At 40.7% G+C, this 22,002-nt stretch overlaps 1 protein-coding gene across 1 annotated transcript in view; it reads right to left on the bottom strand.

Moving 5' to 3' along the window:
* ANTXR2 (ANTXR cell adhesion molecule 2) overlaps positions 1–22,002 on the bottom strand; it is a 121,475-nt gene that overhangs the window by 81,814 nt on the left and 17,659 nt on the right. Inside the window, exons 8-10 of the mRNA XM_074866991.1 lie at positions 7,714–7,774; positions 6,507–6,602; positions 1,872–1,941 (exon numbers count right to left, since the gene is read on the bottom strand). Coding sequence (XP_074723092.1) covers positions 1,872–1,941; positions 6,507–6,602; positions 7,714–7,774 — 227 coding nt within the window. The remainder of the gene's footprint in view (positions 1–1,871; positions 1,942–6,506; positions 6,603–7,713; positions 7,775–22,002) is intronic.

The raw sequence follows: 22,002 nt of genomic DNA, 5'->3' as shown, positions 1-22,002 counted from the left end.
TCATGTGTATTGTTCATGCATTCTTTCTTACAAACACTGCTGAGAAGAACCGTGCTGTATCAGGTGCTTGATCTACACTGCCACTACAGTATGGTGAGTTGTCTTTTTCAGTAATGCTTCACAGGCCAAACAAGCTCTTCACAGAGTTAGAAAAAATGCAGCTTGTTCAAATAACTTCCACTATGCTTTAGTCTATATAAATATTCCATGCATTTCACATCGATTTGGCAGGATAGGCTGTTTACATACTCTCAGACAGTGTGTGGAAAAGCATTTACAGCTTCAGGTCTTTGGGTGCTTAATACTGGGGGCCTAATTTGCTACTGGTCTTCTGTTGTAAGGTAACTCCACTGAAATACTTGGCAGGAAGAGGAGGGGTTCTTAACCTGACTGATTTACATTGTTCTGATGACAAAATTAGTTCTTTTACAGGTGCATATGTTGCTGATTTGTTTTAGCTAAGACAGCAGTTTGTTACAGCTGTTTTGTTGTACAATTGGCACACAACCACATGCAGCCTAGCTCAACCAAAACTGGTGCAACTGCACTGTGTAATAAAGGCACATAGGTCTAACAAACTCCTGCTGCACACAGGACAAGATCAACATTTCGCATAGCTATGAAAAAGGCAACTTGAGTATCAGGAAAACATAACAGCATTAAAAATGCATCCCCTTCCTCTGCTCTCCATGTCACTCTTCTCCATGCTTGTTTTCCCTGCACTGACATAAACCAGCGCTTGCTCCTCAGAGGGGACCTCTGGCTGCTGCACTGAGGTTATGATGCAGCTCCTCTGCAGTGATTCACCCCACTCGCTTCCACTGGGGTTAATCACTTAAGTTTTTTTCTTCTACTACTTTCCAACTTTTCTCCTCCTGGTTGCCATTTAATGCACAAAACAGATGTGTATTTGGAGTTTTGTTATCAGTCTTACAGCACAACTGAGGTGGTTGATTGTTGCTTAACTCAGAAAAGTAACTACTGAAAATCATCTGTGCAATATGCTTAAGTTCTTACACTGCAAAGAATTGCCACACAAAAATGACAATGCAGAACTGTAACGAGCTGCTGTGCTTCCTACTGGATTAATATTAACCTCATCCCAAATAACTCTCTAAGAACTACTTGCAAAACAGGGAGAAAGTCAACAGCCTGAAAGCTTTTGCCCTCCTACAGGGCTAAGATCTGACATGCAGTTTTCTGACTTCTGATTAGCTTAGAATTTCACAAATCTCAATAATGAAGTTGAAGTGATCTTAAAAGCCTAGGGCATGTCTGAATTTGAGAGGAGGAGGGAAGGATTAGTCCGCAGAGGGCCAGAAGTAATGTGCAGCCATGGCCAGTGACACGTAGAATAAGGCTAGAACTCCAGTTTAGCCACAGTGCTGTTATGAGATAGCTGCCGTTGTTAAATTAGTGCCTCATTTTATCATTACATGTTGAGCAGTGGTACGCATCTTGACACATAATTTTAATAATAGCTTGTAAGTGTCAGTGATAATGTAATCTATTTAACAGTGAGCCTAAAGATTATCCAGAAGAGAGCATATTATGCCCTGTTAAAACAGCTAATCTGCATAAAACTTATGACAAGCCAGACCTTTTCAGTGTTTAATAAACTGGCTGAATATTCATTTTTAAGGCACTGTCCAAATTGGTTTGGTCACAGATGACTATTTAAAGCCCATTCCAAAGCTGGCAAATACACCAGGGAAATAACACAAGAATGGGGGGGAAAAAAAGCAACAACAGACCACCCCCAGTAAAAACAACAAAAGACTGCCTCTAGCCAAAACCCCTCATGATTAACATCAGCAATAATGGGTCCAATTCTAGCAAAACATAGCATGACATTTGTTTCAAGTACTTACTGGCCGCTTTTGTATAGGATTGGTGCAGGGCAGAGCAAAAAATCAGATTCCACCGTTTTTGGTTTTTCATCTGAAAAAACAAATCACATGAGCTTAATATACTTTACTGCTTCAATGAGAAGCTGATGTGTGAACATGCTATGAAGTCCCTTCCCTTCTCACAGTATGCTGGTTACTGGTTTGGTAATGTCTGGAACTTGCAACCAAGGCAGGCCCAAGTTAGGGAATAAAGCTGCTGCTTTCTTAAAGCTGCACCTTGAACATGCAAACCCAGAGCTGGCTTTAAATATGAGTGTGAGCCTACATTACATTGCTTACTTTATTTTACTCAAGTCAGCTCATGCTATTCCAAAGAGATAATTTTCTAGAATAGAGACCATTTTTGCAAAGAGTGAGAGTGTTATTGGGGGTTTCCTAATATTTGGAAGGTGAAGGTTTGTTTCCAATTAGCTCCAACCACATGCATTGCATTCAAGGACTATTTTATCAGTTGCTATTGGAGTATCTATTTCCCCACTGTTTCTCATGCTTTTGAGTCTCCAGCTGTTTGCAAATCTCTTAAAACTTACAGCACCATGTCCAGCAGAACACTCTTTTTCTGCAGTTGTGAAAAAGAGAAAAGGGAGCTCTTTTACTTCATGCGTTTGGTACACTGAGAAAAATTCTGCTCTTGTATGCAGAACCATCCTCCCAAACTTCCCCACAGTAGGACTGTTAATTTCTGTACTGGAGCTGCTCCTGCAAGCATGGACTATTTCCTGATTTAGGGGTGAGAGCAGATAAATGATCTGCCAGATAAACCTGGAGATTACTCTGTCCTGCATTTAGGGAACAGGCAGACATACAAGTAGTTCAGGGGCAGCTGAAGGAGGAGCTGTTAGCATAAATGAGCTTTTCTTATGTGCTATAATCTGCACTGACTGCTTGGCCTAGATTTGGGGCTAGTTGTGAGGTGGGGAAGAGGGATTAGCACATTGCCATATGTTTTTGTCTTAATGGTATGTTTCATAGATTATTTTTCTATCCCACAGCTACATTTGGCAGGTTTCCTTTTTAGCATTTGGTAATGGTTCTTTATAAATGCAAAAAGAGAAACATGCCAAATGCATCTTTTAAAACCAGAAGAACTGACAAAGTAACGGTTTGCTCTGAGGCTGGTCCCAAAGCAGAGCCCAGTCTATCAGTAAGGGGAACTCTTAACATTAAAGTACATCCTAATGCAAGTGCCCTCTGTTATGCCCTCAAATGGTGAGGGTTCTGCTGAGAAACTGACAGTTTTTCATAGAGGAGAACGCAATGACATGGGAACAACTTTCCTTTCTTTGGGACTGTCTCCTTCCTACTGCTATTACTCAAAGCACGCTTCCTACCTTTTTGGCCATCCTAGCTCCACTGTTCTCTTTTGGGTTTCCTCTGAGACAAAAGCGCTTGGAGCCCAGCACAGAGCTGCAGAGAATGAGCTTGCATATTGGGGGAAGGATCACATAAAATTTCCCTATTTCCTTCCTATACTACTCCCTAAACATTTGCTATTGTCCATTGCTGAAGATGAGAACCTTGGTCGGTTATAGCAGGCCTCTGGCAAGACCCCATGCAGCAGATTGGGTTTTTACACTGCAACATATGATAAATACATCACTATGCCATTCTTCTCCCTTTGTGTGCTTTAGCACACCCTTTCCTGAAGGCAAGAAAAAACAAAAAAAAACCAGCCCAGAGATCTAGTTGGACATTCTCACATCAGATGCTAGCAAGTATCTGGGGGCTTCCTCCTGTTCAAGTATAGTTATTTCTACCATGGCAAAGCAGGCATACACATCGTACAGCTATAAAAGACTAAACAATCAGAGAATCGGAGAAACCAGTGTCAGGCAACATTTCAAAAAGTCATTTAAAGAAGGCAGCATGCTTCAGACATTCTTCAGTGATACTCATCTAAGCTGTTAAAAGGCTTTCTAGGTAACCTATTCCAGGCCTGAGAAATGTTTACAGTGAGAACCATTTTCCTAATACCTCCCCTAGATCTGCTGCAGAATTTGAAGCCTGTTGCCTCTTGTTCTCTTCTCAGTGGACTGGGAGAGCCCGGCTCGTTATCTTCAGCCCTGCAGCAGCCCATACTTAATAATTACTTGGCTATTCTTCTTTTCCTGTAGATGTTAACAAACTGAAGCTTTCTGTCCTTCCTTACAGCTTGTGTTCTGAACTTCTGCCCATCTTTGCCAGCTTCATCTGGACACCATCCACTGTGGATTCATCCCCCACATGGAGCACATCAAGATCCAAGTTCCTAGGGGCTGCTGTTGGCAGCACAGCACAACCCCAAATTTGAACAGCACTGCAACCTACCAGTCATTAAGTACCGTAAGCCTATTTGGTGTATGCTGCTAGCATTGCTACTAAATAATGCCAAAACTTATAGTATGATAGTAGCCACCCACCAGCAGGACAGAAGAGGTTTACCTTTGTGATGCTTATGGAAAATGGCTAAATCCCTCCTTAACTCTTGTGTTCTATAGGTCCTTATCCCCACCAGTACCTTAACGCACTCCATCAGAAGGTCTTGAATGGTATGAATGCCACTACGAACATAACTGTATTGATGCAAGCCTCAAAACACTCATGTGAAGAAGGCACATGCGATTGTAATTTTCCAGATGGACAGACTGGGGTGTAGAGAAGTGACTGCTCATGGTAAATAACTCAGGAGCAAAGCAGGAATAGAACTAAGGTGCCCTGATGACTTGCAAACCACCCACTTAAATTGAAATTGAAGTTCTAATTATCTTCAGGTCATGTAACTAATGTCTCAACTATTTACCCTAGATAGTGTGAAATTAATTTTATTCACCTGGAACTAAACTAGTCTGTTTCCCCATTTCTCCAAGTAAGAAAGTACACCATGATAATAAATACACAACTACAGCAATAATTTTGCCACATTCCAGATTCTAGCTCTATGAAGCTAATTTATGCAACAAGTTTAAGTAAGCAAGCTGTAGTTTAACACAGGAAACAAAGGTGACAATTTTAATTGAAGCTGAAGGGAAATTTATACAAGCAGAATTTATTTACATAGGTTGCCTTTATCCAGAACTACTGTGCTATTCTGTTATTCTTCAAAATTATTTTAGGTATTTAACAGTCAGGAGAGATTGGCAGCCCATTCAAGTATATATGCTATCCAAAGTAAGGAAGAAAATGTACTGGAAACACATGTTCAATTGGGTAGGAATTTAAGACAGGCTAATATAAAAATCAGACAGTAGGTAGGGAAAAAGTAGCTGGGTTTTTTTCTAAAGGTCCATTTTTGGTCATTTTCCAGCCTGGCTTGCTTCTAAGGGATACTGCTTAGAGAAAGAAGTTGGATGTACTTATACTAGCCATCCGCTTTAGTTTCTGGATACAAAAAACGCCAGAGGTTTCCATTAATGGCATTTTTTCCACCATCATCTACCTTGTGCCAGTTCAGGGAATAGAGCAGCACAAGGAGACTAATCCAAATTCTGGCATGACTTTTCACCTGCCCTGCTGCAAGTTAATGCACTGAGCAAGAGAAGACCAAGTCCTGAATATTTTGCTGAAAATTAAATTCCCCATGAGCATTCTTACTTAAGCAGATAGCAAGAAGAAAATAGTCTACGCTACCTCTCAATTACTTTTACAGCTTTTCTAACTTCTGCAGCATTTCACTCAGAAGAATTTCCCCAGTGACACTTGTAGTTTGACAAAAGAATAACTAAGGAATGTAACATCTGGCCCATGGTGAGTACTCATATTTTTTTAAAAAAACCAAACAAAACAACAACCAAAAAAAACCCCAAAACTAAAAACACCACCCATCTGTACACCTACCCCCCCAAAAAAACCCAGATAAAGCTACAGGGAAAATGCCTGTAGAAGATGCCATGGTCACTCTGTCTGAAACAGAATTCCTTTCCACAGGTCAGGTAACTCAAGTCCACCTAGGGATCTGGACCCTGGATCTGAGACCCACCCCTGGAGGAGACTGCTGCTTGGGACACTGAGCTGATGAACCATGTCAAAATACAAGGACAAAACAGTACCAACTGTTCTGACTCAGCCTTATTCTATGCTACTGCAGGAGCTCCAGGAAAAGCAGATCACTGACTTCATGTCATGGAAGGGCACCCATGCCCTGCCAAGCCCCTGAGACAAACAGCACAATGGCTATACATCTGGTACACCAGTCAGAATGGGCAGACGTGCTCCAAGATAACATGGTAGGTGCACCTTGGAAAATAGCTCCTTTTGAAATGATGATGAGAGCCTGTGTCTGGGCCTGGGTCTTTTTACAAGAAGGGGCACTTGCTTGGATGTTTTTTTCATTGGTAAACATCTGCTTACTTGAACATCAGTTATCACCATGTTAACTCGCACAGCCAGTGGGACTGACAAACACCACTTCACAGTTTACAGCTAACGGCAATTGGTAGCAAATTCAAACCACTTAGCAAGATGTGAAATAACTTGCACCCTCTTACTAATCCTCAGAGGTTTCCTGTTTTCCTCCTCTTTGATATTTTTGTCTTTTGATTTTAAATGAGGTAATGAGAAGCAAAATAAATCACTTATTAGGAAATATAAAGGCAGATCGTACCAAACTTCAATACTTACGAATTGTAGTTCCATTCACTTGATATGTACAAGTAATACCATCAGTTTTCCCACCAAGGGTTAAGCCACTTCCTCTAAGAACAACTTGAAACTCCTCTGAAGAGAAAAGCAAAAACCCAAAATCACCAATCTTTAGTGCAATGCTAGACAAGGAGAATTTCAATATCGCCTGCAATAAATGAAGCACAAGATAGTAATGCTTCAAACTTGCTCAGGTCTCCTTTTTAATTGACCCCTGGCACTGCATTCTTCAGTTAGGTCACAATAGGAAAAATAAAGATGTGGGAACAAATCTTTATCACTGAGGCAACCCTATTAAAATGAAAGTTGATTCTGACTGTCAGCAGGATCTTGGGCTCAGCTGTACAGTAAGAAACAGTTTGTTAGTGAATACTCTGGTAAATGAGAAATCTGGGTTTCATAACAAGAAGACTCCCCAAACTTGGATTAGGCCCACTTAAAGTGCCAGATGAAGAAAACATTTCTCCTTAGTACTATTTCTCTGGAAGTTGCATAAGGGCCATACTATTTGTGAATTGTGCAGAGGAGGAGTGAAAACAGTTTGTTTACCAAGGCCACTGATTTCATTGAGATGATCCATGTTTTTACAAAAACATCAAAATAAGGAGGTTTTGCAACTACCTTATTTTGATTGGTCTCAAACTGTGTGGATTGTGAAACCCAGAAAGAAGACAAGCCCTTAAAATTTTGTGCAACTCTTCTATTTAATAAATGTATTACCACTTGCTGCACAAAATGCAGTCAAACGCTTTACTGCTTACACTGAACAGATTTGGGGCAGGGCACTAGAAATCTTGTCATGAATTTATCTGAACATAGATTATCAGGATTCCCAGACCTTAACTCCGTGACCACAGGTAAAACAGTATGCGAGTGTCACAGAGTAAGCATCACTGCTTTGAATACCAGAGTAAGTGCAGAGCATGACTAAGGGGAGAGGGGCAGATAAATGTGTGTCAAACTTTTACATGCATCACCTAAACTATGAAAGTAGGCTCTGGAAGACAGCTCCTCTGAGGAAAAAAATGAGCCAACAGAGAAGGATCTGATCATTTTTAAACTCCTTGAGGATTTTTTTAGATAGAGATGTTTTATTCTAGAGACTTGTGGGGTTTTCCTTTGGGTAAAATAGGGAAATCACAGTCCTGTAATAATTGAATATTATGTTAAAATCATGAAAACTTACCTCCTACACAGACACTGGATGGCTCCAAATATAAAATCTCAGTGCATGATTGCTTCAAAACCTATTGCAAAGGAGGAAAATAGTCATAAATAGGTTTCAGAGTGCTAGTTCAGTGAGAAACATTATTTTAAAGCAAACACTTGTCCCTAGAAACACATGCACAGCTACAGGTTTTATCTGCGTTAAGTCTGACTTCCCAGGATATTGCCTTGACCATGTAAGACTTCTGCACGCCTGCACAGTCAAGTGTCCTAAGAGTTCATAACATTTGGATTAGTTTGTGAAATCTGGGACAGTCTTCAAAACATAATGATGGCTGATTTGGTCTTTAAATTTCGATGCAGACCCCTAACCTAATTTTCCATGAACCCCAATCCTAACGTTTAAGCCAAAAATTAGTCACAAGGAGCCTGATCCAAAACCTAATCCAGTCAAAAGCAGTCTTCCAACAATCTGTGGGTCAAGCCAAATGCATGTTATTCCAAGTGCTGGCATCCTGCCCTATGTAAAGCAGAGCAAGAATATGCAGTGTTCTCGACTATGCTGCCTTCCATCGGATGGGGTTTTTTCAATGCTGTACTAGTCAGCCTGCTTTGATTCCTCAACCAGTCAGGGAATGTTCTTCCAAAAGGCTGGGACAAAACAATACTCCTACGGGTGACTTAGAAATACAAGGGATGGAACGTAAACGAAAGGAGGAACTAGACATGTTTGACCAATTTGTACTCATAAAGGTCTCAGACACTACCCTTAGTTTCAGTCAAGTTATATTTTACCATTTGCAAATACATCAAAGGATCAAGTTATCCATGGTCACTTAAGCAGAGGCATAAATAGCACCCAGGTGTTGATGACAGCAGACCACCTCATTTTCTGTTCAAAAATGGTGCAGCTCAGAAGGAATGGGTCAAGCTTGTCTGACTACAACTGTTGCTGGAATTTAACTGTGAGACTATACTCTCTTCCCACTGCTAGGATCTCAGTCCCACAGCAGGGCCCCATCTCTTCCTTGTTATTGTTGTACAAGGAGGAGGTGTGAGATACCTACTACTGAAATGGTAACCCCCCTCTCGAAGTGGGTAACGGGATTTCTGCTAACTTGGGGGGAATGAGTCTCTTGAGGCTTGTAGAGTTAAACACACAAACAATCCACAATTTCACATCCTTCTACCTTCACAGGATCTGTGATTTTCCCCAATTTTAATTTTCCTCTCAGAAAACTTTCGCAATGTCTTTATATAGCTTTCCTGTAATAAGTGGTATCTCTTTAGCAGGCATTCATATATACTACTACCTAAAATCAATTCAGTTCCTTGTAATCACAGGCATAGTAGAAAGTCCTGTTACTGTCTCCTCTCTACCTTCATTTGCCAAAAACTGTGCCTGCTCCTGAGCTGGCCTGTCAGTAAATGTAACTCTGTCTTTCTCTTAACTCCTTTTTCCTTCCCTTTTTTTTTTTAACTCTGTCTACTCTATTTGCTAGTGATTTCTGTTGCTACATATCCAGGCCCAGTAAAAACAATAACATATTTGTCATGGTTATGATAAAAAGCATGCCAAGCTCCAAGAAAAAGAATAGCCCGCCTTTTTTAACACTTTCCACATCACCTGTCTCCCCACAAACTGTTGTGGACAAATGATATTTTTAATGCTTCAAAATCCATTTATAAACATTAAGTAGTGTTTAAAAAATTGAGACCTTGCAGGCACATACATTTGGATGAGACACAGCAACAGAGATCTTTGGAAAGAATGTAACTTGAAGTTCAGTGCAAGTAAACCAGTTTATATTAGCTGAGGATCTCATCTCACTTCCAAAAAAGGACTTTGCTTTTTTGATTCCTATTTCAGTGTAGCGAGAGGAAGTGTTACGTAGTTTATTTTAGGGACCTGAAATATTTTGTACAAAATAAAATACAGAAAGAATAAAGCATTTTATTCCTTTACTGTAAAAACATGTTCTGCTTTTTTTTTCTCCTCTAAAGAGACTAAGGCAGACGAATAGTTCAGTTTAAGTTAATGAGACTACAGACTTGCTTTAATATGAAGTACAGATCTAGCAGTTGGCAGTATCAAAGCTCACTGAATTAATTTTTTTTTAGAGCAGCACTATATAGACAGGGAGAAACTTTCCAACTCTTACCCCATCCTCATTTGCCCACTGTCTGATGAAGTAGATTATGAATTGGGGAGGGAGCAGGGAGAGGGGAAGACAATGATGGACATAATCTGTCTTGTCTTAGAAGGTACTATTTCTGTAATTGCACTGTATCTGATAGTGATTTTTCTAACACTGTATTTTCACATGCAATATAAAATGGGAAAAAAGCTACTTGGACATGCTTAACTCCCTTTGGATTTAAGATTAAACTGGGGAGTAGGGAACAACCCCACTGAGATAAAATATGGCCTAGATTAAATGATCACAATTCATGAACAAAAGCAAATTTCAATATAGGGTTCAGGATACACTGCTTTCCAACATGGCAGCATGGAATTCATATTTATAAATGTAGATGTGCTGCTCTTGACTTAAAGCAGGAAAATACTGGGTTTTAATACTGTTCCTAGAAATAAACAATTGCTTTGACACTCATTTTTCATCATTTTAATTATTGCTGTTCTCCACTTGGCTTGAGAAAGCTGTACTCTTCAGAGATCCTCAGTCTCTTTGCAAGGTTAGTGGCTTAAGACTGTCATTTTCACCGAAACAAAGCTTACATTACTAAAAAAAACTTGTGAAAATACTAAATTTTTTTTTCTAAGTTTAACTAGTACTTCTCCATCTTTCACAAAGCTTCTTGATAGTCCATGCTTCAAAAGAAAAAAGATAATGGTGTAGAAATCTGCCTTGTCCCTGAACATCCTTCCCTTCAATCATCGAGTAAGCTTAAGAAGCAGAAATAAAATAAACCTTGTAAAGAACCAACTGAAATCAGGTGGAACCAACCTAAAACCATACAGCTAGCTCTCTGCTCAACCTTTTGCATTCTGGGTTCTTCTCAACCTTCCCTCTAAGCAACACTGAAACAATATGCAGAAGCAAATTTTCCATCAATTAAACATCATAGAATGGTTTGGGTTGGAAGGGACCTTAAAGATCATCTAGTTCCAAACCCCTGCCTTGGGCAGGGACACCTTCCACTAGACCAGGTTGCTCAAAGCCCTGTCCAACCTGGCTTTGAACACTTCCAGGGAGGGGGCAGCCACAGCTTCTCTGGGAAACCTGTTCCAGTGTCTCACCACCCTCACAGTAAACAATTTCTTCCTTACATCTAATCTAAATCTACCCTCATTCAGTTTAAAACCATTACTCCTCATCCTATCACTACACTCCCTGATAAAGAGTCCCTCCCCATCTTTCCTGTAGCCCCCTTTAGGTACTGGAAGGCCTCTATAAGGTCTCCCTGGAGCCTTCTCTTCCCTATGCTGAACAAGCCCAACTCTCTCAGCCTGTCCTCATAAGGGAGGTGCTTCAGCCCTCGATCATATTAGTGGCCCTTCTCTGGATCCACTTGAGCAGGTCTATGTTTTTCTTATGTTGGGGGCCCCAGAGCTGGACACAGGACTCCAGGGTCTCACAAGAGTGGTGTAGAAGGGGAGAATCTCCTCCCTCAACCTGCTGCCACACTTCTCTTTATACAGCCCAGGATACAGTTGGCTTTCTGGGCTGTGAGCACACATTGCTGGCTCATAGTCAGTTTTCCATCTACCAACACCCCTAAGTCCTTCTCCACAGGGCTGCTCTCAATCCAGTCATTGCCCAGCCTGTATTTGCACTTGGAACTGCCCTGACCCATGTGCAGGACCTTGCACTTGGCCTTGCTGAACTTCATGAGGTTTGCACGGGCCACCTCTCAAGCCTGTCAAGGTCCCTCTGGATGACATCCCTTCCCTTCAGCTTGTCAAATGCACACACAGCTTGGTGTCAAATGCTTTGCACAAGTCCAGGTAGATGACGTCAGTTGCTCTTCCCTTATCCACCAATGCTGTAATCCCATCGAAGAAGGCCACCAAATTTGTCAGGCATGATTTGTCCTTAGTGAAGCCATGTTGGCTGGCACCAATCAACTCTTTCTTTTCCATGTGCCCTAGCATGGTTTCCAGGAGGATCTGCTCCATGATCTTGCTGGGCACAGAGGTGACACTCACTGGCCTGTAGTTTGCTGGGTCTTCCTTTTTGCCCTTTTTAAAAATGGGGGTTATGTTTCCTCTTTTCCAGTAAGTGGGAACTTCAGTGGACTGTCACGACTTCTCAAATATGATGGATAGTGGCTTAGCCGCTTCATCTAACAGTTCCCTCAGGACCCGTGGATGCATCTCATCAGGGCATTCTTGCAAAGGGTCAAATCCCATTAACTGTACCAAGCACAATCAGTTTGAATGGTTTGGCTCACAAGGATATGGTACCTAGCATTTAGCTGTAACAATGGAAAACCTGAAAATATTTTCAAGGACCGGATTCACCACTTGTTCTTTCACATGTAGGAGAGAAGAACATATTTTCGCATCTTAAAAGGATGGATAGAAACTTGTGGCCTTTCTTTAATCTTTTCTTGCTCTGGCTCACACTCTTTTCTATCTGTTTTAATCTTTTTTCTCACTCTTTCCATGCAAGCTGTTCCTTCCAAGCTAGCACAGTGCACTCCAATAAAAAGCTCATCTCTTCTTTAGGAGGAATGATGTGAAGGCATCTTAGCCATTTTACATTATGATCCACGTTATTTAATACACTTTCATATCTCTAGATCAGGGCTGTTCCTGTTTCATCCTTTCTAGTACTCCTGTGGAATGATCCTTCAACAACAGCTGATGAGGAATTTTCCAAGGTGCATGTTAATTGTCAAAGTTCCCCTTTTCACAATGTTGGTGCTTTACCACACAGCTGAAAGGGGTCAGCTCTGGGCTCATGCACAGTATGTGTGGGAGCTCTCATGCACAGCTAAAATCTAGTATTCTTGTCACTTCTTCTGCAGCACAAGAGGAGAGATCTGACCAGTTTCAACAGTGATAGCTTTTAAAGGGGCTATCTCACTTGTGTGTTATAGAAGCACATTTAATGGCAACATACAAACCAAAGTATGCGTATCATTTCACCTCTCTTCTCCCCACCCCCACCCCTTTTAAAAATTTTAAACTGTCTTGCTGTGGAAACTCGGTCTGCAAAGTCAGCGAGATCAAAATAAATTCTACAGAAACCTGTACTATGCTCCCTCCTTGCCAGTTCAGAATAATCAAAGAGAATGATCTGGCACTGCAAATTCATTATTTAGAAACCTATTGCCCACAAGAAAAGTTGAAATAATCACTATATAAGGCCATCCTTGGATAAGATAGTTAAACACTCCTCTAACATAAAATAAATTCCAATAAGACTATAAATTGCCTTGGTTTAACAGCATGCAGGGAAAGATTCAGAGAGTTGATGTCATCCATTTCATTTCCAGAGCTCCACACCAAATATAGGGCTCTCTTCTCCGGGCTTGCAAAGGCTTTCCCTTCTAGTCACCTCCCCGAATGCTAGCTGTCTCAGAAACATTTCCCCACAAATGAAAGTGCAAACCAGAGTTGAAACCTGTCAGTCTGTGTCCTGTCGTCTTACAGCTTCAGAAGTGGGGAACTGTGGAGGAACTACCAAGTGGTTCCTCCAAGTCTGAGACAGAACTGTGCTATGCAGAACTGGTTACAGCTGAAAACACAGAGAGGCTAATCCAAGTGTAGAGGATCACACCGAAATCATAGTTGTGGGCTTATTTTAACACTCATTAGGAAGCACGTGTGGCTGGTGGAAAAAGAGAAGGCAGTAGAGTTCTGCTCTTCAAGGTAGTTGGGTCTCTTGTACTTAAAGAAAATGAGACATGAAATTCAGGCCCCAAACATCCTCTTGTTCAACAACAAAACAACAGACTGGTGAGGAAACCCTATTCTGTAGTTCCTCCATATAGAGAACTTGTTACATCACTGCCATATTGCAGCAGCAGCAGCTCAGCATCTAAGATTTTAAAAAAATGTTGTTTTGCTGTTTTCTACAAACAGTTATTACAGCAGCTACCTCAGTAACAACCAGCATGAACACAGCTTATGCTCAGCACTGAGAACACTGGCCAGCACAGCTTCTTAGGGTTGGCTGAAGGCAGAGGAGCCTCTAAGGCTTTTAGTGAAATCACATCTTATATGACTATTACATGAATGGATACTGTACAGTTTCCACAGCATTTCTCAGTAATGCAAATTGTTAATTTCAGAATACTTCCAGGGGAATAAAAGCATCCGAGATATCCCATGGGCACTCAAAAGCAAATTCACCCTTTATGTGAACTCACTGACATACGCTGGGATTCTATTTGGCCAAACGAGCTTTTCTTTTCTAAAAGGGTTACTCATAAATCAGCTGGTGGACTGCCCAATTCTGTCTGCGAGCCAGCTATTGCATTCCTTAACTGCATGTGTAACTTTAAGCATATGAATATTCTGTTCATTACAGTGGGATGAGATCCTGGCTTACAGTTAAAGATGTCCCTTGCTGGATGAAGGCTTTGATGTCCCGTACAGAAAATTAGACTCAGCTTTCTTCCACAACGGTCCTGTAGAATCTGGCACACACCCAGCTCTCAGAGGCTCTGTGCTTTAGAGGAGTCTCTATGTACTCAACTCTTACTGTCAAATACTTTCTATCAGCTCACTAACAACAGCAAAGCATGCAGCAATCAGAACCAAAACTGTTTAGCTCCTGAACCAGCTAATTGGCGTTCAGATTTTCTCTTTGAGTCCTATATTGTCTGATTGTCACCTGTCTCTATCTCTTGAGCTGTTTTAGAGGCTTACAAGCCACAGTTTTATGTTCAATGTAAGTTTAATCTTCCTCAGGCACAAACAAGTACACATGTACATTATTCTTAAAACAGTTTAGAAAGTCCATCCACTTTATCAACTTTTCAGTTTGGGACCACTTTTCACCTAGCAAATTTCATTTTGAACAACCTGATTGTTAATCAGTACTTAAAATCCATATCAATCCTCATCAGTAGGCATGGATTTCAATGCACTTCCCATGAGAAGGTTCCTGAATGCTCGCATAAACTTCACAGCCCACTTCCTAAATAAGCGATTTATCATTTTTCTCATTAATAAAACATTTAATTCAATTAGAGATGTTTTACAGAAACACTGTCAAGTTTCTGATCTGTAGGTGTCTGAATTGAAAAAAAGAATCATGTATTGTTAGATTTAAGCTGCAGAAACAATACACCTACACAAATAATTACATTAGCATAGAAAAGGCAGATGTACCCGCAATAAATTGCAAAAAGGCAGCCAATTAACAAGATGACATAAGGCTCACTAGTGCTTATAGTCTTTGCAAACTTCACCCCTGTTTATAAATTTTGCCTTGTCATAGATCTTGCCCATGCTTTATACAAACATTTCTTCCCATAGAAAACATGCTTTCTGCATCTTCCAGTACCTCTTTAACTTGTCACAGACTGGGTCCAGCTCTGCTTTGACTCAGTTTTCACCCTTGCTACTGCCTCGTAGAAGTTCTCAGAATTTCAACGGTAATGCAGTACGGCTCCTGCAGCTTTTTAAGTATTTTGACTACCATACACTCAGAACATACTGTGGAACAGAGCTGTACCATGCGGTACAGTGTTACATGCAGGCTAAAACAACAACTTTCCCTTCCAGCACTTTAATGAATTTCATGTTCCAAGAAATTGTGAGAACAATGCAGTAGTAACGAGGCACGAGCAACCCAACTGTACATCGACAATTAACAAAATACGCTAAGTGTCAATTTATTTCACAGCACCATTCAATTTTGCTTAGCCCCAGTATGCAGTTCAAAAGTTTTTGGCAGCAGTCAGCACCATAAATCATAACTCTCATGGCATCTGTTCCTCCCCGGAACTGTAAGCTGAGTGCAGGATCTCGGGCAGGTCGTCAGCACAGCTGGACTGATCTTTATTGAACCACCACGACAATTTTTAAGTCTACTGTTCTGAAACTAGAAAATTACACATGGATGTGTTAGGTGTTTGCTTCCTGGTAAAAAGATTAGTATAGCCATGAACTGCTGGAGGAAGAGAGCTCTTTGACACATTTTGATCAGACTTAGCATGCTCCTAATTTTGAACAACTAAGGACTTCCAGACTCACCAGTGGTCTTTACTCCCTGTGGTTCAATTTCAAGCATGCACCTCCTTGTTTACATCTTTGCTCACTGGAAGCTGATCCCAAATCAGGCTGGCCTGACTCTTTACAGGCGAAGGCAAAATCATTCCATGAACAAAAGAGTATGTACTGTAATAAATGCATCTAATTTACTATTTCCAGAACCAAGTTCTAAAGAGAAAAAAATGTTCACCTTTAAAAAATAATCTTATTTGCTATACTCACGTATGGCAAGACACGTGCAAACATGCTGACAGTGCAATTTAATCGCTTCCACAGTCCATGTGCAAAAATATATTTACAACAGTATTAACTCCTGCTCATTGCACTCTGAGCTTGCGCCTGGAGCACTGCCTATTGATACACTGCCAGCCAGTCATGTGTACACTCACTGAAAAATGTGTGCTGCACAATTCTGAAAGATGGCAAAACAGTACTAAAAAAAAACTTTAATGCTAGTCTAACAGCAAACTCAAGACAGTGGCTTTCCTGTGGAGATTTCCACCCCCTTTTCTTTCCTCTTTCCCTCCCAAATGCGGGGTTCATCATTTTCTCTAGTGATGCTATAAACACAACACCTAGTGAGCAAAATATAACCAACCATGAGGAAAGCAATCTAGGAACTATGGTAAACAGCAAACATAATTTAAAACTGGAGAAGCTATGTTCATAGTGTGACACGCAAAGAGGATGTGCTTTTCCTCACATACTGTGCCAAGCGCCTTTCTCAGTTAACCATGAAACCTGCATCGTGAAGAGCTGCATCTCCTCTAGTTCCGCCCTCAATCAAGATATAGTGGTAAGCATGCTTACGTTACCCACCTACAACCTTGTAATTGTTACTGCAAAACACAGATACTTAATTCAATAAAATGTACTGAAAGAAGGAGGGCAGGAAGGGAAGATGGCACATGCTACCACTAACTCACAAAACTGTCTGAGAGGGCCCTGATAACAGAAGAGCATTTAAAACTACCTTTAGTGTTACTAGTCTCAGTTGGATCTGTGCACCTAGGCAAAGCCTCTTTTGATGGTCAGCTGTAACACTCAAGTTTGGTCAGCTGTTTCCTGAGTAGGGATTGCCTACACCTTTTGGCTCCCACTAAGTGTTGTTCAGGGAATGCCACAGAGCTGTACAACTGGGGTTTGAGGAGCAGCTAGTTAAGTGCTGGGCAGGAACAGATCTGCTTGAGTGTGCAGGTGAGGTTAGAAACCGCGGGTCAGAGCTGCAGAAGCTGTCCGAATAGCCTGTGGAATAAAGTTCTTCAGTTAGTCCCTTCTCTGGTAAGTTAATACCTTCTTAAACTTCATCCCGGCTTGAAGCTGTAAAACTCTTCAGAAGAATGCATAACAAAAACAGTGTGGTACTATTGTTTGGTTTAGTAATTTCGAGGTAGGTTGGGCTAGCAGCCTGTCTAGCTAGAGTGAGTCAAGCAGAACCTATCAAAACTGAGTTCATACAAGTGCTTAGTTTAGTTCCTAAAATTACTATGATTCATTTGTGCTGATTGGCTGAATTAGGAGTGGGCTTAACCCACGTTTCCATGTATTTTTATTTTTTCTATGAGTCATTTAGAAGTACTACTGGCAGCTTTATTCCTGATTTTGTTTTTTTTTCTGTAACTTTTTTTTTGCACTCTTGCTGAGGCAGTAAAAAGGAAATGAAAGTAAAGCGGGAGGCGTTTAATTGGTGCAATGGACACATTTGCTATTTTGGGGTTTTGCCCTGGAGAATGAAATGCTGCCTGTCCATAGATCAGTACTTTTCATACTGAATTCATTGAACCTTACAGCATGTAAAAGTGAACATGTGAAATCAGGTGGTGAAAAACTTGGGCTGTACTTATGCTGGTATCATTACAGGTTTCTCTCATTCACAAGTTTTTGGGTTTTTTTTACCTGAATAGGGCTGTGCCCCCTTACACTGTGGTAGAGTTAGGTTTTAAAGATAAAGACCTGGAGTAGGTTGCAAGAGAAAATGAATGTAAGTAGAGCTCTTGATTTCTGTGATTACACCTCAGTAACTTTAATTATAGTTAGGATCTTTAAGTCACCTTCACAGCACACCTTAGGCTCTAGACAGGCCAGCTTCTTCATACAGCAACTAATGTTTAAACTCCCTGAAATTAATTGCTTGTTTCCAAAGTAAAATCTTTCATTCTTTCAGATAGTGTCACAAGGTCAGTGTTGTTATAATCTGAATTTAATGAAAAAAATAGTATTAAAAAAAACCAACCCCAAAACATGGGATCCATATGTAAAACAAAATTCCATACTGTGCCAATGGGGCAGTCCCACATCATGTGTCTCTACCGTGTTAAAGCAAGCCCTATCATTTCCCATTTTTTTCCCGGTGATAACCTGTATGGAAAGCAATGAGGCAACAGGACCATCTCGCACTAGATGGAAGACAATCAATTCAAAATAACTTGGAATGAAACACATGCTTTCATAGGAAACACCATTTTGAGCTTCTCTCCAAGGAAGTCACAGCAAAGGAACTACAGCACTTAACACCCAATGGGATCTACCTCTGTCTGCTGCCAAACATCTGTGCTCTTAACTAAGACTCAGCTGCCAATTTCAGCCTAGTTCCTGAGCTGCTCAGCAGTGCCTTAGACAAAGAGCAAGGGTAAAGGGGGTGTGGGGAAGGTTGCTATCCTGTCCCCTATCTAAATGAAAAAAATCCCTGAGACATATGGTCTTGCATAAAATAACCATCAGAGAGAAGCCTGGTGCAGTGTCAGGTTAGTGAGAATATTCTAATTACATAATGTCTAAGCAGTCCCTCATTTGCAGTCATTGAGTAAACCAAATGTAGACGACAAAACTGTGGGGCATAAGAGATGCGTATTTTAACAGCATCAGAACCTTTACTCCCAAATTACTAAAAACAACCCTAAACCCATTACTTATCAAGTAATGTAGACAAGAATCAAGACAAACTGTTACTTTCCGTAACAGGAAAAAAAGTTGGTTTGGCTATTTATTTTTTTTTTTTTAATTAGTAAGGAAAATGTGGCTCAAAGAAACTTATCACGAAGGAAACACTAGATTTCATTTGGACTTGTTAGTGCTTAATTTTAAGCAAGTTTTACAGCATCCCTTATGTAACAGAACTGATAGCTGTGCAGGGATAGCTGACAAGTCAAATCCAAATCACAAGGCACATCCATGCTCACGCAAACTGGAACCATGTCAGTTACACTGCTGGCTTATCAAGCTCTCTGTTCTCCAGAAGAACATTATATGGTTTGTAATATGTCAGAGAATGTCAAATTAAGGGCTGCACAGCAGTGAAGGGTAGAGCAGAAAGCATTCTATTCCAGGCCGTTGATTCCTTTTAACAACTACATGCAGTAATTCCCAAAACTATCTACTCAGTCTCAATCACATGGAAAACATAGCACAATATTAGTTCTAAACCTTGCACCTTGTGCAGCTTGAATATTAGACCATCCAAGGGGATTAAAGAAGAGGGCTGATTTAATCAGAATAATTCTTTTAATGATAACTTGTTGCATTTCTCCTCCCCCCACCTCCTTAAATGTTTAATAGTTCGCTTCCTGGATTCCCAGTGCATAAACTGAGCATATTTTCTTCCTACAGGAAATGATCCAATTAAGTTGATGTATAATTGATAATGAACTGTTTAAGCTGATTTTGCTCTTGGAAAATCTTAACATCATACAGTCAGTTGGCTGACCCTCCTCCCCTCATCTGCAGCTGAGGGACATCATTTAAGGAGAAAGGAGGGAGCAGACTAATCATACTCAAAGTAAGATAGACTAGGGAGGAATTTCAGTTCTAGTGAGCCGAGCTGGCTCAGGGCAGAAGTATCAACTACTTCAAAATAACATAGTCCCTGATTATTACTCAAAAACCAAGTTGCTTGCAACTTGGTCACTGAGACAGAAGCAGCTTAGACAGAGTAGGCTCAGTAAACATTCACATTAGAGATACTGTGCATTTACCAGAATGTCTAACCTTGGAGCACTAACTGTTGCAGTTAAGTTTCCTGCTCTCCGTAAATAGAAACTCTGCAGACCTGTCTTGTTGCCTTATAGCAGGTAACAGTGGGAGATGTTGACTGACTGGTATGAGTTTAATAACTTATTACCATTTCACTGCAAAAGCCAGGTCAGACCAAGGAAGTGCTGCTGATAGCATACCTAGTGCAGGTGTCAGATTTACAGAGAGAGGCTGGAGCACATTTTTCTGAAGTCACTGCAGTAAGTTTTACAAACCTAAGGGCTAAAACTGTTCTTCACATAAAACAGCTCTTGCCCACCTCAACACTGCCACTTGATGGACTTTGTTCTTTTCCCACTTCTGACACCAACTCACTGTCCAACATGGGTCGCTTACCGCTGTGCTGCTGCGTTTACCTCAGCCCTGCTGACTTTTTTGTTAGACTGTAAGGCATACAGGTACAGGTCTGCTTTTCACCAAGTCTTGTCAACAGCCTGTGTGGCCCCTCTCTCTCCTGAGACAGTGGGGTACAAGTGTAGTGACAATGACTGTCACCACATTCAAGATGAGAAGTAACTAGTCAGGTATTGACAGCTGTTGAGTGTGCCACTGCCACGTACACTTTATGCAGTGGCTCCCATTGGGCCCCATTGATCTGGCTGTTGCCAATCCATGTAACTTAAATGTAGTAATGCACTGCTGTGCACAGTTTTTGATACACCAACTAGCTAACTGACACGGAAATCCCTTGGATGTTCAATAGATATCCTTCGCTGTTGCTCAAATGAATCTGAATGCTAGAGGGATTTTGCTACTGTTCTTTACAACCAGAGCAGACTTCCCTCTATCATCAACAAGAGTTTTACTGGAAAGAATTTTTACCATTAGGGAGTAAGATTTTTATAGCACTACCTGCTTATTCTGCTTTAGCAAGAGTCTGCCACTGGGTACATTATGAATATATTTTTTTAAAAAACCCTGGATGCATTTAATCCTGTGTTCAATTTTACTGTTCCTAGGTACATTCATTTTGCTGCTTCTAAGTAACTCCAGCTTTGGAGTTTACATCCTACAAACAGTGAGGTCTCCTCTCCCCCAGGTTACCCTTTCACCAAGAGGTGGATGACTTGAGTAGCTACTGAGAAATCTCATCATGTAGGGTAAGGTACCACGTAGCAAGCGGTGCTACTCCTTTCAGTGCAGGCATTTTCACAGAAAAAGAACTAGTGATGTATGTATTACTCTATTCTTCCAAGAATCACTTCTTCCTGTTGTACTGTCCCTTTCCCCTCACAGTTATACTGTTAGGTAACCTTCTTCCAGTTTTTGTTAATGCAATTTGTGCCATGAGATCTGTAGAGCTGAACGCAGTAGTCCAGGTAGAGCTGCAGGGGGCTGTCCGCAGGCGATCAGTAGTTTGCTCTACTGTGTCCTGTCTCTCCGTACCTGCACTGATGTTCAAGACTTAGCGAGTCTCTTACATTATTACAATATTATCTATGAATTTGCAACTTTTCTTGGACAAACTTACAACTTTATGCTAAGGGTTAGGGTTTTTTCCTGAGGGGCTCAGCCAACTTGAAGACAATTTAGCTACGATTTAAAATGTTCTATGTGATGCAACTGCTCAGCTTGCGTGTCTTGATCAATTTTTTTTGTCCAGTATGTTTAAGGGTGGTTTTCCCACATGAAATGAACCATTCAAAACTAAGCACCTTCCAAATGAACAAGCAAAATGAGAGCTTAACAATTCTATTTTTCTAATCCTTTTCAGGTAGAATTCTTAAGAAATTTTGTAACACTTAAAACCATTCTAGACTGAACTTCTTTTAAACTGACTACTTCCTCTTAACTTCTGCATCTATCAGTTCCTGTAGTCTTATCTGATAAGTTTCTGTGGGGTTTCTTAAGTACAAAATATATTTTAACTTCCTGTATTAAGTGCTGCCAACTCACTTCAGTATAAAAACGTGTTTAAGCCTACTTAGAACTGTCATACACTCTAATAATATTACTAAAGTGAGCTCCATTAATGTAACTTTTAAAGGCACAAGTCTTGTCCAATTCTGCCTGCAGAGACAACCAGACAACTTTCACTCACAAATCAGCAGGACTTGTGTTTGCTTAAGCAAAAGGGGATGCAGG

Source organism: Strix uralensis, chromosome 4 (assembly GCF_047716275.1).
Source record: "Strix uralensis isolate ZFMK-TIS-50842 chromosome 4, bStrUra1, whole genome shotgun sequence".
In the NCBI taxonomy this organism is placed as follows: Eukaryota; Metazoa; Chordata; class Aves; order Strigiformes; family Strigidae; genus Strix; species Strix uralensis.
The sequence above is the reverse complement of the archived record's forward strand: the minus strand, read 5'-3'. Positions and strand labels throughout refer to the sequence as shown.